This window comes from Lithobates pipiens, unplaced genomic scaffold, assembly GCF_037356315.1.
Source record: "Lithobates pipiens isolate NorthernLeopardFrog02 unplaced genomic scaffold, aLitPip1_a1.2 Scaffold_28, whole genome shotgun sequence".
Taxonomy (NCBI): domain Eukaryota; kingdom Metazoa; phylum Chordata; class Amphibia; order Anura; family Ranidae; genus Lithobates; species Lithobates pipiens.
The window spans coordinates 194,307,885-194,328,050 of record NW_027507789.1 but is presented as its reverse complement, the minus strand read 5'-3'; the positions used below and the strand labels follow the sequence as shown (position 1 = coordinate 194,328,050).

At 46.8% G+C, this 20,166-nt stretch overlaps 1 protein-coding gene across 1 annotated transcript in view; it reads left to right on the top strand.

Moving 5' to 3' along the window:
- Window positions 1–20,166, top strand: part of LOC143935978 (adenosine deaminase-like) — a 116,852-nt gene that overhangs the window by 81,226 nt on the left and 15,460 nt on the right. The window contains exons 7-9 of the mRNA XM_077460222.1: window positions 15,391–15,462; window positions 16,527–16,628; window positions 19,786–19,853. Of these exons, the coding sequence (XP_077316348.1) occupies window positions 15,391–15,462; window positions 16,527–16,628; window positions 19,786–19,853 (242 nt within the window). The remainder of the gene's footprint in view (window positions 1–15,390; window positions 15,463–16,526; window positions 16,629–19,785; window positions 19,854–20,166) is intronic.

The following is a 20,166-nucleotide window of genomic DNA, read 5'->3' as shown; positions in this document are numbered from 1 at the left end:
TGTCACGCTTCAAAATTGCACGCGCTCGTGGAATGGCGGCAAACTTTGGTATTTAAAAATCCCCATAGGCGACGCTTTAATTTTTTTTACTGGTTACATGTTTTGGGTTACAGAGGGGGTCTAGGGCTAGAATTATTGCTCTCGCTCTAACGTTCGCGGCGATACCTCACATGTGTGGTTTGAACACCGTTTTCATATGTGGGCGGGACTTACGTATGCGTTCGCTTCTGTGTGCGAGCTCACGGGGACAGGGGCGCTTAAAAATTTTTTTTTTTTATTGTTAATTTTATTTTTATTTTTTTAGTTTTACACTTAAAAAAAATATATAAAAAAATTGATGACTTTTATTCCTATTACAAGGAATGTAAACATCCCTTGTAATAGGAATATGGCACGATCGGACCTATTTACAGTGAAATATGGGGTCAATAAGAACCCATATCTCACCTCTAGGCTGGGAAGAATAAAAAAAAAAAAAAAAAAAAAAAAACGATCATGGCTTCCTAGCCAGATCGGCGCCGTTAATTTGAATACCGAGGCCGGGCGTGACGTCATAACATCGTGCCCGGCCTCCGAACGATCATAGAGACTCCGGGGACAATCTAGTCCGCCGGAAATCTCTATGATCACATGCTGGGGCCGGCGGATCCTGTGACCGACTCACCGATGGAAACGGTGAGTCGGTAGAAGCACCGGAGGGCGGCGGGAGGGGCGTCCCCTCCTGCCGCCCATAAGAACGATCAAGTGGCTGAAAACGGCAATATCTGAATGATGTCTGTGGACTCGGGCATCATTTAGATATAACCAGCGAAACTCCATGACGTCAATAGATGTAGTGCGGCTCTCAAGTGGTTAATATTGATTGGACCCTGGGCAAAACTTTTCTTGGGGCCCTCCCATGCAGTTTTGCTCTCCACCTGCTCTGAGACATACAATAAATAACAGCTAGACTCAAAATCAGTTTACTGAATCAGATCAGGCAGCTATTGCGATTGGTTTGCAGAGGTTACAGTGTCATCATTAGTGATGGCCGAACGGTTCGCCCGGCGGTCGTTTCGCGGCGAATTTCCGACATTCGCGGTCCGCACGTTCGAACGCCTTTTTCCGTCGTTCGCCGCGGCGGACTTACGTGTTTAATGTATACAAGAACTTTAACCTTTGGTGACACGTTTATCATGTGATACAGGACAGCCAATTGAGACATGACAGCACATGGACACTTGTACATTCCCCCTAACCTATAAATACACCCGATCCGGTGGCCATTTTACATTCTTTCTTCTGTTAAGATAGGGACAGGTTCCTGTGTGGAGTAGGGAGAGATAAACCACTAGCTATTTGGTACACAAAAGTTCTTTTCAGGACTGGTATAGGTGTTAGGTGTTGATAGGTTTGCTGTGCTGCTGATTCTTGCAGCAGCCTGAGTGTCTTTTGTTAGTTTAGAGAAAGGGAAAGGACGGTGTATGCTACAGGGACAGCCAGATTAGTCTTTCATCATCATCATCATCATCATCATCATTAGCTGTTACTATCAAGGTCCACAAAAGAGCTGTTCCAGTAACCACTAATCGTTCTCTTTTTTTGCCAATTTGTATAGGGACAGGAAGGAAGCAGTGTTGTCAGGCAGTGAGGGTAATTTTAAAGACTTGCTGTTATTATTAGTTCCACAAAGGTTCTTTTCAGGACTGGTATCAGTGGTACAGTAATAGGCTTGTACATGTATAATATTCTTTCTTCCAAATATAGAAAGGATATTATACTTGACTGCTGCCCTTCTGCTGCAGTCTGCTAAACATTCACAACTCACTTGTTCCACAAAAGTTCTTATAAGGACTGGTAACTTGGTATAGGGTGCTACGGTACATAGGCTTGAGTGCGGTACAGTCTGCTGTTCTGTAAGGACCGCTATCGGTCCACAATAGATAGGGTTGACGTGCACCACTGCTGACCGCTGCCCTATACTGCAGCAGTCCTTCAGCGGTATAGGGACTGACGTACAGTCTGCTAATCACTAACACACAACCTGCTTGTTCCACAAAAGTTCTTATAAGGACTGGTAACTTGGTATAGGGTGCTACGGTACATAGGCTTGAGTGCGGTACAGTCTGCTGTTCTGTAAGGACCGCTATCGGTCCACAATAGATAGGGTTGACGTGCACCACTGCTGACCGCTGCCCTATACTGCAGCAGTCCTTCAGCGGTATAGGGACTGACGTACAGTCTGCTAAACACTAATACACAACCTGCTTGGTCCACAAAAGTTCTTATAAGGACTGGTAACTTGGTATAGGGTGCTACGGTACATAGGCTTGAGTGCGGTACAGTCTGCTGTTCTGTAAGGACCGCTATCGGTCCACAATAGATAGGGTTGACGTGCACCACTGCTGACCGCTGCCCTATACTGCAGCAGTCCTTCAGCGGTATAGGGACTGACGTACAGTCTGCTAAACACTAATACACAACCTGCTTGGTCCACAAAAGTTCTTATAAGGACTGGTAACTTGGTATAGGGTGCTACGGTACATAGGCTTGAGTGCGGTACAGTCTGCTGTTCTGTAAGGACCGCTATCGGTCCACAATAGATAGGGTTGACGTGCACCACTGCTGACCGCTCACCTATACTGCAGCAGTCCTTCAGCGGTATAGGGACTGACGTACAGTCTGCTAATCACTAACACACAACCTGCTTGTTCCACAAAAGTTCTTATAAGGACTGGTAACTTGGTATAGGGTGCTACGGTACATAGGCTTGAGTGCGGTACAGTCTGCTGTTCTGTAAGGACCGCTATCGGTCCACAATAGATAGGGTTGACGTGCACCACTGCTGACCGCTGCCCTATACTGCAGCAGTCCTTCAGCGGTATAGGGACTGACGTACAGTCTGCTAAACACTAACACACAACCTGCTTGGTCCACAAAAGTTCTTATAAGGACTGGTAACTTGGTATAGGGTGCTACGGTACATAGGCTTGAGTGCGGTACAGTCTGCTGTTCTGTAAGGACCGCTATCGGTCCACAATAGATAGGGTTGACGTGCACCACTGCTGACCGCTGCCCTATACTGCAGCAGTCCTTCAGCGGTATAGGGACTGACGTACAGTCTGCTAAACACTAATACACAACCTGCTTGGTCCACAAAAGTTCTTATAAGGACTGGTAACTTGGTATAGGGTGCTACGGTACATAGGCTTGAGTGCGGTACAGTCTGCTGTTCTGTAAGGACCGCTATCGGTCCACAATAGATAGGGTTGACGTGCACCACTGCTGACCGCTCACCTATACTGCAGCAGTCCTTCAGCGGTATAGGGACTGACGTACAGTCTGCTAATCACTAACACACAACCTGCTTGTTCCACAAAAGTTCTTATAAGGACTGGTAACTTGGTATAGGGTGCTACGGTACATAGGCTTGAGTGCGGTACAGTCTGCTGTTCTGTAAGGACCGCTATCGGTCCACAATAGATAGGGTTGACGTGCACCACTGCTGACCGCTGCCCTATACTGCAGCAGTCCTTCAGCGGTATAGGGACTGACGTACAGTCTGCTAAACACTAATACACAACCTGCTTGGTCCACAAAAGTTCTTATAAGGACTGGTAACTTGGTATAGGGTGCTACGGTACATAGGCTTGAGTGCGGTACAGTCTGCTGTTCTGTAAGGACCGCTATCGGTCCACAATAGATAGGGTTGACGTGCACCACTGCTGACCGCTCACCTATACTGCAGCAGTCCTTCAGCGGTATAGGGACTGACGTACAGTCTGCTAATCACTAACACACAACCTGCTTGTTCCACAAAAGTTCTTATAAGGACTGGTAACTTGGTATAGGGTGCTACGGTACATAGGCTTGAGTGCGGTACAGTCTGCTGTTCTGTAAGGACCGCTATCGGTCCACAATAGATAGGGTTGACGTGCACCACTGCTGACCGCTGCCCTATACTGCAGCAGTCCTTCAGCGGTATAGGGACTGACGTACAGTCTGCTAAACACTAATACACAACCTGCTTGGTCCACAAAAGTTCTTATAAGGACTGGTAACTTGGTATAGGGTGCTACGGTACATAGGCTTGAGTGCGGTACAGTCTGCTGTTCTGTAAGGACCGCTATCGGTCCACAATAGATAGGGTTGACGTGCACCACTGCTGACCGCTGCCCTATACTGCAGCAGTCCTTCAGCGGTATAGGGACTGACGTACAGTCTGCTAAACACTAATACACAACCTGCTTGGTCCACAAAAGTTCTTATAAGGACTGGTAACTTGGTATAGGGTGCTACGGTACATAGGCTTGAGTGCGGTACAGTCTGCTGTTCTGTAAGGACCGCTATCGGTCCACAATAGATAGGGTTGACGTGCACCACTGCTGACCGCTCACCTATACTGCAGCAGTCCTTCAGCGGTATAGGGACTGACGTACAGTCTGCTAATCACTAACACACAACCTGCTTGTTCCACAAAAGTTCTTATAAGGACTGGTAACTTGGTATAGGGTGCTACGGTACATAGGCTTGAGTGCGGTACAGTCTGCTGTTCTGTAAGGACCGCTATCGGTCCACAATAGATAGGGTTGACGTGCACCACTGCTGACCGCTGCCCTATACTGCAGCAGTCCTTCAGCGGTATAGGGACTGACGTACAGTCTGCTAAACACTAATACACAACCTGCTTGGTCCACAAAAGTTCTTATAAGGACTGGTAACTTGGTATAGGGTGCTACGGTACATAGGCTTGAGTGCGGTACAGTCTGCTGTTCTGTAAGGACCGCTATCGGTCCACAATAGATAGGGTTGACGTGCACCACTGCTGACCGCTGCCCTATACTGCAGCAGTCCTTCAGCGGTATAGGGACTGACGTACAGTCTGCTAAACACTAATACACAACCTGCTTGGTCCACAAAAGTTCTTATAAGGACTGGTAACTTGGTATAGGGTGCTACGGTACATAGGCTTGAGTGCGGTACAGTCTGCTGTTCTGTAAGGACCGCTATCGGTCCACAATAGATAGGGTTGACGTGCACCACTGCTGACCGCTCACCTATACTGCAGCAGTCCTTCAGCGGTATAGGGACTGACGTACAGTCTGCTAATCACTAACACACAACCTGCTTGTTCCACAAAAGTTCTTATAAGGACTGGTAACTTGGTATAGGGTGCTACGGTACATAGGCTTGAGTGCGGTACAGTCTGCTGTTCTGTAAGGACCGCTATCGGTCCACAATAGATAGGGTTGACGTGCACCACTGCTGACCGCTGCCCTATACTGCAGCAGTCCTTCAGCGGTATAGGGACTGACGTACAGTCTGCTAAACACTAATACACAACCTGCTTGGTCCACAAAAGTTCTTATAAGGACTGGTAACTTGGTATAGGGTGCTACGGTACATAGGCTTGAGTGCGGTACAGTCTGCTGTTCTGTAAGGACCGCTATCGGTCCACAATAGATAGGGTTGACGTGCACCACTGCTGACCGCTGCCCTATACTGCAGCAGTCCTTCAGCGGTATAGGGACTGACGTACAGTCTGCTAAACACTAATACACAACCTGCTTGGTCCACAAAAGTTCTTATAAGGACTGGTAACTTGGTATAGGGTGCTACGGTACATAGGCTTGAGTGCGGTACAGTCTGCTGTTCTGTAAGGACCGCTATCGGTCCACAATAGATAGGGTTGACGTGCACCACTGCTGACCGCTCACCTATACTGCAGCAGTCCTTCAGCGGTATAGGGACTGACGTACAGTCTGCTAATCACTAACACACAACCTGCTTGTTCCACAAAAGTTCTTATAAGGACTGGTAACTTGGTATAGGGTGCTACGGTACATAGGCTTGAGTGCGGTACAGTCTGCTGTTCTGTAAGGACCGCTATCGGTCCACAATAGATAGGGTTGACGTGCACCACTGCTGACCGCTGCCCTATACTGCAGCAGTCCTTCAGCGGTATAGGGACTGACGTACAGTCTGCTAAACACTAATACACAACCTGCTTGGTCCACAAAAGTTCTTATAAGGACTGGTAACTTGGTATAGGGTGCTACGGTACATAGGCTTGAGTGCGGTACAGTCTGCTGTTCTGTAAGGACCGCTATCGGTCCACAATAGATAGGGTTGACGTGCACCACTGCTGACCGCTGCCCTATACTGCAGCAGTCCTTCAGCGGTATAGGGACTGACGTACAGTCTGCTAAACACTAATACACAACCTGCTTGGTCCACAAAAGTTCTTATAAGGACTGGTAACTTGGTATAGGGTGCTACGGTACATAGGCTTGAGTGCGGTACAGTCTGCTGTTCTGTAAGGACCGCTATAGGTCCACAATAGATAGGGTTGACGTGCACCACTGCTGACCGCTCACCTATACTGCAGCAGTCCTTCAGCGGTATAGGGACTAAGAGTTTTGTCACAGGGTCATTTAAAAAATGACATGCAGAGGAAGAGGCAGGCCCTTCCGCAGGGGTGGTAGGGGTAGGGCAGGAGCAACAGGCTTGAGCCAAAGTGGGAAGTTGCAGAAGGTGCGTTCAATTACTTTAAAGGATGCACCAGACTTGGTTGAGTGGCTCGCTCAGCCTTACTCTTCTGCACCCTCCTCATCCTCTCGATCTGCACCCTCTTCTTCACTCTCTGCTATGTGCACCCCCAAAGACACTACCACCAACAACACGACCACCACCACCACCACCACATACCTTCCGCTTGAGTCACTGGAATTATTTTCCGATCCATATCAAGAGGACATTTCTGATGCGCAGCCACTCTTGGTATTGGATCAGGAAGAGGAGGTAGCAACAAGCGCTACTCAGCAGTCTGACGCCAGTACCCAGATCAGCCCAAGGAGGAGGTTGGTCCCCGGTGTTGCTGCCTACTCTACTTATAGCGGTGGGGAAGGTGACGTTGATGATGACGTGTCTAGTGATGTCACGTGGGTGCCCACAAGAGAGGAAGAGGAGGGGAGTTCAGAGGGAGATATGGACCAGCAGATAGGGAGGAGAAGCAGCAATGACTTACATTGCACAGCAGGGACAAAGCAGACTGCAAATGTATCAGGAGCGAGTCATCGACCATGTACGGTCACATCTGGCGCTCCCAGGACACCGGCACATGGCTCCGCAGTGTGGGCTTTTTTTAACGTGTCCGCTGCTGACAATAGCGTTGCCATCTGCAATCTTTGCAGTCAACGCGTTAGTCGCGGTAAGCCCAATACTCACCTAGGGACGACCGCCTTAAGAAGGCACATGAGCAGCCATCACCGAGCCCAGTGGGAGCAACGGAACACACAAAGCCACACTGCAGGCTCTCACCGTCCAGCCTCGTCTTCTACTTCTCCTTCTCCTCTCTCCTCACAATTGTCCTCCACTCCACCTTCCATCACGCCAAGCTCACATTTTTCTGCAAAAAGGCAGGCTTCCGTGGGCCTAATGTTTGAGCGTAAAAAAATGATGACGCCGGATAACCCTCTTGCCCAACGGTTGGCGGCTGGCTTGTCAGAACTCATAGCCCGCCAACTACTGCCATATAAACTGGTGGACTCGGAGGCCTTTCGCAAATTTGTGGCCATTGGAACACCACAATGGAAGGTCCCAGGAAGGAAGTATTTCTCAGAGAAGGGCATCCCAGAGCTATATGGCCATGTTCAGCGGCAAGTGAATGTATCTCTGGCACACAGTGTCGGTGCCAAGATACATCTGACCACAGACACGTGGTCTAGCAAACACGGGCAGGGAAGGTATATCAGTTTTACTGCCCACTGGGTGAACCTTCTGACGGCCGTCAAGCATGTAACCCGTGGCACCCGTGTAGATTTGGTTTTACCGCCACGGATTGCATGCAGGCCTGACTCTTCTTCTCCTCCTCCTACTCCATCCTCCTCCCTCTCCTCCTCAGCTGCCTCCTCCTTTTCCGCTGCTAGCGTCTCTTCCACTGCACCGCCCAAGCTCCCCAGAACCTATTCCACATGCCAGGTGAGACGTTGCCATGCCGTGCTGCGTCTGTTGTGCCTGGAAGCAAAGAGCCACACTGGCCCGGCACTCCTTTCAGCTTTGCGTTCACAGGCAGATGAGTGGCTAACACCGCTCAATTTGACAGTTGGTAAAGTGGTGTGTGACAACGGTGCCAATCTGCTTAGCGCATTGAAACAGGGCAAAATCACGCACGTGCCGTGCATGGCACACGTCTTAAACTTGGTCGTGCAGCGATTCCTTGTCAAATACCCTGGGGTCCAGGACATCTTGCGGCAGGCAAGGAAAATCTCGGCCCATTTCAGAAGATCTTACACGGCCATGGCTCGCCTTGCTGACATTCAGCGGCGACACCATCTGCCGGTCAGACGTCTTATTTGCGATTGCCCGACGCGATGGAACTCAACCTTCTATATGCTTGATAGGCTGCTCCAGCAGAAACGTGCAGTTAACGTCTACCTGTATGAACTCTGCGAAAGAAACGGTTCTGGGGAGCTGGGTTTTTTTTCACCGCGCCAGTGGCTGCTCATGCGCGACACATGCAGACTTCTGCGGCCATTTGAGGAGATCACCAAACTGGTCAGTCGCAGCCATGGCGCCATCAGTGACATGGTACCTTATGCCTTCTTTCTGGAGCGTGCATTGCGTCGTGTCATTGATCAGGCTGTGGAGGAGCAGGAGCGGGAAGATGAGGAAGTCGCAATGCTGGATGAATTCCCAGGGGGGGCTACTCTATCTGAGACAAGTCAACAACAGGAGTCTGATGAGGAGTCAGAGGAGGATGGTGCCGGGGCGGATGAGCAGGAGCAAGAAGAGCATGCTTTAAACCTTTCTGGGATCCCTGTTGTGCGAGGATGGGGAGAGGAGAATGAAGAGGACGACATTATCCTGGATGATGAGCAGGAGCCAGGCCACCACACCGCTTCCACTTTAGTGCAAATGGGGGCCTTCATGCTCCAGTGTTTTAATAGGGACCCCCGTATAAAAAGCATGAGGGTCAAGGACCAGTACTGGGTGGCAACGTACTTAGACCCCCGGTACAAACACAAAATGGCGGAAATGTTACCGCCGTCGCAGAGGGCTGTCAGAATGCAGCACTTCCAGGCCTTGCTTCGAGAAATGCTGCATTCTGCTTTTGCGTGCGCTGGCAGAGGAGCAATTCCCACTCCCAGAGAAGGATTTGCGGGTACCAATCCAACAGCGCCTGCAAGAAGAGGCCGGTTTGAAGATGTGTTGGTGACTTCGGATATGAGGTCATTCTTTCAGCCGACCCATCGACAGGTGTCATCCGGATCCAGCATCAGGGAACGCCTAGACCGTCAGGTGTCCGACTACATTGGGTTAACGGCCGATGTGGACGCTCTGAGGAGTGATGAACCCCTAGACTACTGGGTGGGCAGGCTTGACCTCTGGCCAGAGCTTGCCCAATTTGCAATCGAACTGTTGGCTTGCCCCTCATCCAGTGTCCTGTCCGAAAGGACGTTCAGCGCAGCAGGGGGGATTGTGACCGATAAGCGTACTCGCCTAGCTCACCACAGTGTTAACTACCTCACATTTCTAAAAATGAATGAGGCATGGATCTCGGAGGAATTCAACACATGTGATCAGTAGACCATGTATATGTCTATAAACAATTTTTGGAATCAAGCACACAGACCTTCTTAATTCATTTGGCTCACTTCCCTGACCCAAAAAAGCACACCGTACTATATGCCCCTACCCTCCTCTTTGAAGAGGTTGAGCGGTGTCATATTTCTACTGGGGCTGCTTATTATGAGGGGTTCCCACCATCCCTGTGCTGTGCTGACTTCCTCCTGGGTGTTCTTATTATGAGGGGCTCCCACCATCCCTGTGCTGTGCTGACTTCCTCCTGGGGGTTCTTATTATGAGGGGATCACACCATCCCTGTGCTGTGCTGACTTCCTCCTGGGGCTGCTTACGGTGCTGCTGTCAGCGCTGTATGTCACGGAGCTGCTGTCAGCGCTGTATGTCACGGAGCTGCTGTCAGCGCTGTATGTCACGGAGCTGCTGTCAGCGCTGTATGTCACGGAGCTGCTGTCAGCGCTGTATGTCACGGAGCTGCTGTCAGCGCTGTATGTCACGGAGCTGCTGTCAGCGCTGTATGTCACGGAGCTGCTGTCAGCGCTGTATGTCACGGAGCTGCTGTCAGCGCTGTATGTCACGGAGCTGCTGTCAGCGCTGTATGTCACGGAGCTGCTGTCAGCGCTGTATGTCACGGTGCTGCTGTCAGCGCTGTATGTCACGGAGCTGCTGTCAGCGCTGTATGTCACGGAGCTGCTGTCAGTGCTGTATGTCACGGAGCTGCTGTCAGCGCTGTATGTCACGGAGCTGCTGTCAGCGCTGTATGTCACGGAGCTGCTGTCAGCGCTGTATGTCACGGTGCTGCTGTCAGCGCTGTATGTCACGGAGCTGCTGTCAGCGCTGTATGTCACGGAGCTGCTGTCAGCGCTGTATGTCACGGAGCTGCTGTCAGCGCTGTATGTCACGGAGCTGCTGTCAGCGCTGTATGTCACGGAGCTGCTGTCAGCGCTGTATGTCACGGTGCTGATGTCAGTGCTCTGTATTACGGTGCTGCTGTCAGTGCTCTGTATCTCCTGCACCCTCTTGTTTGCCTACCCTGGTCCCTGACCTTCCCTCTCCTCCATTGCCTTCATTAGCTCCATAGTCCTGAATTGTCAGAACAATTTCCCAAATAAAAAAAAAATGCTTGTAGTTATCGATCCCAAATTCACCTCATACATGTATTATGCTATTGTCCAGGTGGTGGGACTACGTGCTACCCCCTAATAATTACCCCGTGGCCGCAAATTCGACCTAAAGGTTTGCGAAATTCGCCTCCCATTGAAGTCAATGGAGCCCGCGGCGAACGGTCGTTTTCGCGAACGTTTGTGTCCGTTCGCGTTTCGCGTTCGCGAAACGTCCCGTCGGAAGTTCGTCCATCACTAGTCATCATTACCGCTCACTGACTGGTTGCTAGAGGTTACAGCACACATTATGGCTTACTCATTAGTTGCTAGAGGTTACAACACATGATTTCTGCTTGTTAATTGGTTTCTAGAGATTACTGTGGATATGACCTCATGGGGGCATGATATACATATCAATGCTGCTGGCCACCGCTATTTACATATGAATGCCGGTAATTTACATGTAAACACAAGGTCTGCAGGTGAGTCATCTGTACACAACAATAGGGCAGAGCTGGGCAGCATTGGTAGCAGCACTTCACACTGGGATATTGGGACACAGCACAGGACTAAAACCCGAAGGGACAAGGAAATTTAAACCAGGATAGTTGGCAAGTATGAGGCAGCTGCTTTGGGCCCCACAAAAATGACAGGGCCCAGGGCAGCTGCCCCTTTTGCCCTGCCTTAAAAACGGCCCTGAGTATATGTATGAATGTGAGGGAGGGACCTTAGGTTGTAAGCTCCTTGAGGGTAGGGACTGATGTGAATGTACAATGTATTTGTAAAAGCTCTGCGTAAATTGACAGCGCTATATAAGTACCTAGAATAAAAATTTGGGGGCAGACATAAATGGTGTGGGGGGTTGGCTTGACATTCTTCAAAAATACACTAAAACTTTCTTGTATTTAAAAACTTTGCTACTTTATTTCTTTACAGCATAATGTTTCAGCTTACTTTTGTTTGCGTGTCACTAAGCCAACCTTGGGAGGTTAGGTTATTGAAGATAGGTGTACAACCACAGCAGTTCTCCAGCACGAACACTAAATTGCCAAAAGTATTGGGACACCTGCCTTTACATGCACATGATCTTTAATGGCATCCCAGCCTTAGTCCGTAGGGTTCAATATTGAGTTGGCCCACCCTTTGCAGGTATAACAGCTTCAACTCTTCTGGGAAGGCTGTCCACAAGGTTTATAAGTGTGTCTATGGGAATGTGTGACCATTCTTCCAGAAGAATGGAAGAACCTTGCTTTGTGCACTGGTGCGCAGTCATGTTGGAACAGGAAGGGGCCATCCCCAAACTGTTCCCACTGGGAAAAAATTACTTGGAATGCTGACGCCTTAAGAGTTCCCTTCACTGGAACTTGGGGGCCAAGCCCAATCCCAGAAAAACAACCCACACACCATAATCCCCCCTCCACCAAATGATTTGGACCAGTGTACAAAGGAAGGGCCATAAAGACATGGATGAGTGAGTTTGTGAAGGCCAGTCAAGTTCCTCCACCCCAAAGTCCTGACCTCAACCCGATAGAACACCTTTTGGGATGAATTAGAGCGGAAACTGCAAGCCAGACCTTCTAGTCCACATCAGTGCCTGACCTCACAAATGCTCTTCTGGAAGAATGGTCAAACATTCCTATAGACACACTCCTAAACCTTGTGGATGGCCTTCCCAGAAGAGTTGAAGCTGTTATAGCTGCAATGGGTGGGCCAACTCAATATTGAACCCTACGGACGAAGACTGGGAATCCATTAAAGTTTGTGTGTGTAAAGGCAGGCGTCCTAATGCTTTTGACAATATAATGTATGTCCTGTTAGCAGTTATTCACTAACTTCATAGAAAAAAGGTCTACTACACGCAGTATATTGGAAGTGGTTTTAGCCAACTTTAAATATTAGTATGGGCAGCACTGCAGCTTAGTAGGTAGCTCTTCTATCTTGCAGCACTGGGTTCTTTAGTTTGAATCCCCGATCTGCATGGAGTTTGCATTGTTCTTTGTACTTCCACTGACACTCTAAAGACATGCTGGTAGGTTAATTGGCTCCTGTCTAAATTGGTCCTAGTATGTGTATGCATACATGTAATGTAGGAAGCTTTGATTGTAAGCTCCTTGGGGGTGTATAGCCCTGCAGTGCATGGGAGGATGCCAAGGGACAGTCCACGGCCAGATAGTGGAGGATCAAGGGTTTCTCAGCTCCCCCCCAAAAAAACCAACTAACTGCAAGGGATAACATTTTATTTGCCTGGAGTTAGGCTTTAAATCATCATGTAAGATATATTTTACTGGAAACTGACAAGGACTCAGGAGCACCACTCTAATGTGTAAATGCAGTCAATGTGGCGCTATACTGATCCTATTAAACAGTGCCACCTAGTGACCGTAAATGGGAACAACATGTCTTTTGAAGTTCACCCTGTGCACACCTATATGGAGGTACAGTGTTGTCTGCAGCAACCAATCAAATTCCTGCTGTCATTTTTTTTTTTTAAGCCTATAGCAGCCGGAATATGGCTGCTTGTAGATAACAGACTCGTTTTCTATACCAAAACTTCAGTAAAATAAAAGTGATAGTTATTAGAATGCAGGGTGGCTAGATTACATTCCAACCTGTTTTTTTATGTTTGTGTTAGCAATAAATTCCTCTGTATAGTCAAGGTGACAAGTTTAATGCCTTTTACAGCGCAGATAAATACTAATTCTGGTAACAGTGTGTGGGTTTTATGGAGCTACTGCTGTTCCAAAGGTCAGATGGAGATCGGAGAGGCATATTGCTTATTACATAACTCAACGTGCCAAAGTGCCCCTCCCCCATCCAAATCTTTCTTCCTCTTTCCTATGTAGCTGGTCTTGTTTTCAGTCTGACATACAGGTTGTCTTATGGATCGCATAGGAAAGAGCTAGACTTTTTGTCAAGTTATTTTTTGCTGTGTCCCTTGTTGGAAAGTTCAATTCCACAATTTGTCTTGGTGACCATTGTCGGTGGGACAGAAATGGGGGCAGAAAAATATCAATAATTGGATGAGAATTTGGTTTGTTTTGGAGATATTTTCTCTCGTTTCCTGAGCAATGGGTGCCCAGCTGTGAAGCCACAGCCGGACACCCACAGTTAAAATACCGCCGCCAAGCGGAAGGGGAGATGAGAGGAGATGGGCTTTCATCCCCCCCCCCCCCCGCATCACTGGACACTGTCCGATTATTAAAGGTCAGTAGCTGCTGACTTAAAAAAAAAATTTTTTTTTTTTAAGCAGACCTCTGGTTTAAGTAGAACTAAAGGCGAAAAAGAAAATTATATATATATATATTATAATTTTTTTTTCTTTATTTTGGACAGAGGGAAGGTAATTTTTTTTTTTTTTTTTTTTGACACTTGTCTCTATTGAGTAGATTTGCCTTCACTTCCTGTCACATAGCCAAAACAGGAAGTAAGAGGAAATGCCTCCAAAGTGACAGAATCCCTGGTTGTCACCTGGGTTAAAAGAACTGACATCTACATTGAAAGGCTTCCCCTCCATTCCTGTTCTGGAGACAGACAAAAATGTGGGATCCTCCTTCCCATTCAGTGATATCAGTAAACAGGACAAATAGGGTGAGCTTTCCTAAGAAGGGGCACAGACAGCAATAAAAACCTGTTCATACTTCTCTCTGCTCTATCCAAAACTAAAAACAAAAAGTTTTGGCTTTAGTTATACTTTAATTGGCCTGTATTAAAATAATTGTATATTGCTATAGTGCTTTTCCCCCTGGGTAATCAAAAAATGCTAGATTTTTCAGGCTGGCATTCACCTACCTCCTGTGAAGCTAAGCTGTAAGAGGACAAAGTGTGTATATATATATATATATATATATCAGGCTTTCTCAACCTTTTAACCCTAGAGGAACCCCAAAAATAATTTAAGTCTTGAGGAACCCTTAGGGCCGGTTCACACTGCAGGCGAGGCGAGGCGACTCCGACTTGCCTCGCCGCGACCTGCCGCGGCCTCAGCGGCGACTTGCAAATGACTTCTGTATAGAAGTCAATGCAAGTCGCCCCGAGGTCGCCCAAAAGTAGTACAGGAACCTTTTTTCTGAGTCGGAGCGACTCGAGTCGCTCCTCTCAGAACGGTTCCATTGTACAGAACGGGGGCGACTTGCGAGAGCGAGGCGAGTCGTGTCGCCTCGCATCGCCCGCTGTGTGAACCGGCTCTTACTAAAACCAATTCATCAATAGAACAATGCCCCTTATACTGGTGGTCAATAGGAAGAATGTTCCCCTTAAAAAGGTGCTCAGAATGCCACCCTTAAAGACAGCTAAACGTATATTTGGTGTCATGCTGCTGGCTTTGCTAAGTGATGCTGAACCTTGAACTCTGTAGGCACCATCAAAAAGGTGGTTCATCAGCCACAGCTCAAGGAACCCCTGGCAACCTCTGGAGGAACCCCAGGGGTCCATGGAACCCTGGTTGAGAATGGCTGATATGGTTCTCTTTTTCTCTAGATTTATAGTCTCACAGCATTGCATGATTTATGGGTGACCACTGCACCTAACTGCCATTGACTCAATAAATAATTACGTTTGACAGTCCAGTAATCCAAAACGATTGCCTTCACGATGTGTATATGAAAGATGTACTTTAAATGACCCATTATGTGATTTCATGTGCGTAGATGCTCTTTACATTGACATGTATAGTTTGTAGGTATTTGGTGTCCTGAGTTTTCTAACCAGATTACTGAATTACTTGTAGGAAGCTGTACGATCTGGGATACACAGAACAGTTCACGCCGGAGAAGTGGGCCCACCAAGTGTCGTCAAGGAGGTGAGAAAGATCACGTAAGCCAAAATAATTGCCAATGGTTGCAGATCAAATCTGGGGGTGTGCAAACAAAACCATCTCCTGCACTCGAGGTGGATGTACCCAAAGTGGTGGACCTTAGATCTTCAACTTGAAGCTAAGCAAGGCCTTGCAGCCCCCTAAGGACTGGGGAAATCTGGAGGGAACACTGGAAAAACAGACAAAGAGGGTGCACCAGCCTTTGCGTATTATCTTTTTATTGAAGAAATCAGTTGACCAATTAAAAGATTTATAAAGGTAATGCGCAAAGGCTAGTGCTCCCTCTGTTTTTCAAATCTGGAGATGTCCTAAGGTGCGCTCTTGATTCACAAACTTAATTGTCTACAAATCTATCAAAGTTTTCTCAGTGCTCTGTTCCATTCACATTGGAGCCTGGTGCAGCGTGAATGATGTAGGATGTTGGCAAATATGGAATATAGAGCTAAGAAATGGTAATAGAGGACAGGGCGGTGTTGGGTACAAATGGGACAGTTCAGACTTGTGGGTAGGGTTTGAGGCCTTCATCATGTGTCCTGTGTTTCAAAGTGTTGCAGTCTGCATGTTCAGAATGCCAGTAACTTTTTTTAAATGCAATTGACGTATAGTGTAAGAAGCCTAATTGTTAACCTCCATAACACTTTTTTTATTTTCCAACAAAACTGCCATATCGAATGCTTTTCGGTTTTCATAAATGGTCTTCAAAATGTGACCACATCACAGCAATGGACTGCTTATCAAATCTGGGCAAAGACTTATTCGCATAGATATTGCAGTGGGAGTTTCAGGCAGGAAATGTTTTCCACTGCAGCTCTTTGACTTTCTTTTCTTAAAACCAGAAAAACGAATAACGTGACAGCGTATAGGGCAGGGAGGTATAGAATCTAGGCCAGGAAAAGCAATAGTCTGCTACCCGAACTGACCTCTGCTCTCTCTTGTGGGCTGGTAAAAAAAAGACAACTGTTTGGATGCTGGGGAGAGAGCCCGTTCTTTCTTTATTGTGTTTATTTAGAATATAATTCTCAATGTGGATTTTTCTTTGAACCTCGCAGGCAGTGGATGTGCTGAAAGCAGAAAGAATTGGACATGGATATCACACCATTGAAGATCCCACCTTATACAAGGAGCTGCTGAACCGTAACATGCACTTTGAGGTGAGCGGTCTACTATGAATATAAGCCCTTGTACACACGGTCGGACATTCCAACGGAAAATGTCCGATCGGACCATGTTGTCGGATAATCTGACCGTGTGTGGGCTCCATCGGACTGTTTCCGTCAGAATATCCGACCGACAAAGTTTTGAGCTGGGCTATAAAATTTTCCGACAACATGATCCGATCGGACTTTGTCCTATCGTTTGTAGAGAATTCCGATTGGACAAAGTGCCACGCATGCTCAGATCAAATTCCTAGACCAAAGCTATTGGCTACTAGCCTGAACGTAGTCCCGTCGTAACGAAATAACATCATCGCGTTACGTACAATCGGATTTTCTGACAACTTTGTCCGACCGTGTGTATGCAACACAAGTTGCATCCGTTGGATTTTGTTGTCAGTATGTCCGACCATGTGTACAAGGGCTAAGACTGATGTGTATGCATGTACAGACTTCAGATCAGACTAGCTAGAAGAGATTTAAAGGGCCAGCCCGCCCAAAACCAATCTTCATTGTTTGGTAGATAAAAGAGAAGTATGGCCACAGATTTGTTTTTTTACTTTAAGGTTGGTATGCACCTAGATGCCTGACTGGCGGCTGGCTCAACCTCTCATTGCATCACTGAGAGCCTGGATCAGCTTTTTCTGCTTCCTCTGCCCCGCCAGCACTCAATGGAGCACTGGGCTGTGAAGTCACTGACAGTTACTGCTCTTGGCTCAGTGAAGACTGAGAACTTGAGTGATCAATGGTCAGATGATCACTGGTTCTTGGCTTTAGAGCTGGTCGGGGTCAGCTGCAGCCTTGCACTAATGCTGCAGCCATATAAATAATACAAAGTAGCAGTGCTGACTAAAACGTGAACCAAATAAATATAGAAATGACAAATAAAAAATAAAGGATGAATTAGTCCAAATCAATGGCTGTTTATAAATGATGTAGATAATAAATAAACAGTCCATATACTGTATAGCACATAAAGTGAGTTCTTAGGAATAACACCTCTTGACGACAGTGTACCCCCACCACATAAATTGTACACTTACCAGAAGGCAAGCTTTAAGGAGCCTGTGGCTAATTACCCAGCCAGGGCCTTTATTCAAAAGGAAGATGGTTATCCCCCGCTAGTATTTGGAAGGAGCTTGTAATGAGCACCAAATAGTCTAGAGTACTTTAGCATCAGCCACCAAGGAGGAAATTCAGGTATTACCCAGAAAATATAAAGAGAGACTCCATAGTGTATATTGTACCACAAAGAATTGAATGGAATAAAAAGATTCCACTTACAAATAAGAAGATAAAAACGATTGTAAAAAATAGCCGGCCAGCAAGCAAACACCCATCCACTCAGCGCGTTTCGTCACAATCTGACATTGTCTTGGGGTAATATAGAGATAAGTATGGATGTTGTATTTTTTCCCACACTTCTCTTTTAGATCACACTATTTTATCTGTCAGAGACTATAGTGAATGGGGTTCCCAGGCCTGCAGACCTGCTATGCCCATTATGAGGTCTTCTTAACATCCCTGCTGGATTTTGTATTTATTTTATATCATGGAGAATGTAACTGAGCTGGAACACAAATATAACTGGAAGAAGCCAGGGCCCACCAGAATCCAAAGAACTAAACTAGAAATAAACTAGCATCAAATAAAATGGATTGACTGACTCTTTAACTGATCATTACACTAGGAGGGAGAGAGTCTGATCTGACTGGAAGATCAAGGGAAGAGATTGTATAATAGTAACATCCTTATGTATGTGTAAGCCTATTGAGCCTACAGCACTGGTCAGATTGAGAGTGATCTGATGTACACACCGGCATCTTCTGCATTAGTCATTCATCCATTAGTAAAGGAGAACTGCCGACTTTCAATTGTTTTGTTTTATATCATTTGCATCCTCATCAAAATTTGTATGTTTTGGTAATGATGATTTGCTCATTTTGACAAACCCCCTTTATTGATTAAAGAGGAAGTAAACCCTGATGAGTTTACTTCCTCTTTGTCTCCCTGCAAAGGTAAAGCATAATGGACTACTGTGCATCGCATAGTTGCCCATTATGTGTCACTTACCTGACACAGGAGCCAGCGATGTCACCGCTGTCCCCTGTAGTCCGGTGCATCCATCTTCTCCCGGGTATCGCTGCTCCGGCCACTCACAGCGCCCGAGCAGCGATGACGTCACTCATGCGCATGGGAGCCACCACTAACAGCATATTGCCGTTAGCAGCGGTATTTGTCCCGTGTTTTTAATTGCCTGTATCATCTGATTAAGAACTTAAAATACTTTTTTTTCATTTTTTTTTGGTTTGAGTCAAAATATTACTTCTTATCAACAAATGGATCTAGCTTTTTGCCAGTTATTTTATGAAATGGCTTAGTTACAGCAACTGAAGTGTACGAACTTATGAACCTAAAAATTGCTTCTTTTTTTTTCCCTCCATAAAAAGTAACCTGAATAGTCAGATGTTATTGGATCATAATTCAGCCCCCAAAAATGACACAAGTGTGGAAATGGTTTTATTTATTGTTCAAAGTTTACAACACAGTGCTAATCAAGGTTAATAGAACTTGGAAGCTACCCCTCTGCCTGCTGCAGTTTGCCAAGGGAAGAGCTGGACCATTGCTTCTCCTCCCAGCCCAACAGGAAGTGGAACCTGAGACCCTATTTGTCAGGAGTCCTAAGACTGATTGGCTAGGAGGAGAAGCAGGAAGACATTAGCGAATATTAATTGCTAACGTCACACAACTGGGTGGGCACTGGGCACAGTGCTCTGTGCCCGGTGCCCATCCATTTTTAAGTAAATTGGAGCCTCAGGCTCTAATCCTGTGCTTCAAAAAATAAAAGAAAACCCCACTGAAATCCATGCGTCTGACGCACTGCATGTAGATTAGTGGCCGGGCGCATGGATTAGGGGGGTGGTGCCCCTAATGGAGCGGCTGCTGATCAGTGACATGTAACTCCAAAGATGGAACTACACATTAAGATAAAGGTGGGGGTTGAAGGAGTGGAAAGATGCCATCTGCTTTTCTATCCTTGCTGAATCCCATATGATGGATGTATGACAAGGAACCCTTTTACAAAGAAATATTTCTTCTTATTGCTCCTTTCCTAATCTATAAAGTGTGTGCTGATTGTGTCATTCTGTTACAGATATGTCCATGGTCCAGTTACCTCACAGGTGCTTGTGATCCCGATTTTACCAAACATCCTCTCATACAGTAAGTTGTATATTCAAGGATATCACCCCGTGTGTGCTTATTTTCAAAGGCCCTGAATTAAAGTGGTTGTGTAAACCCTGACCTATAGGCAGTCAAGTGACTGATACACAGAGAGGAAACATATCCTCCGCTATAAGTTATACCTGTTTATCTGTAATCTTCTCTACATCAGTTCAAAGTGCAGAATGTATACAAGATCTCTGAAAAGTGGAGAGCTTACATCAGTGATTCTTAAAGGTCGCACATGTAAATTCCCTCACCATCCCTTGATATGTGAATAACCTCAAAAGGTGGCATGTTATGGGCAAAAAAA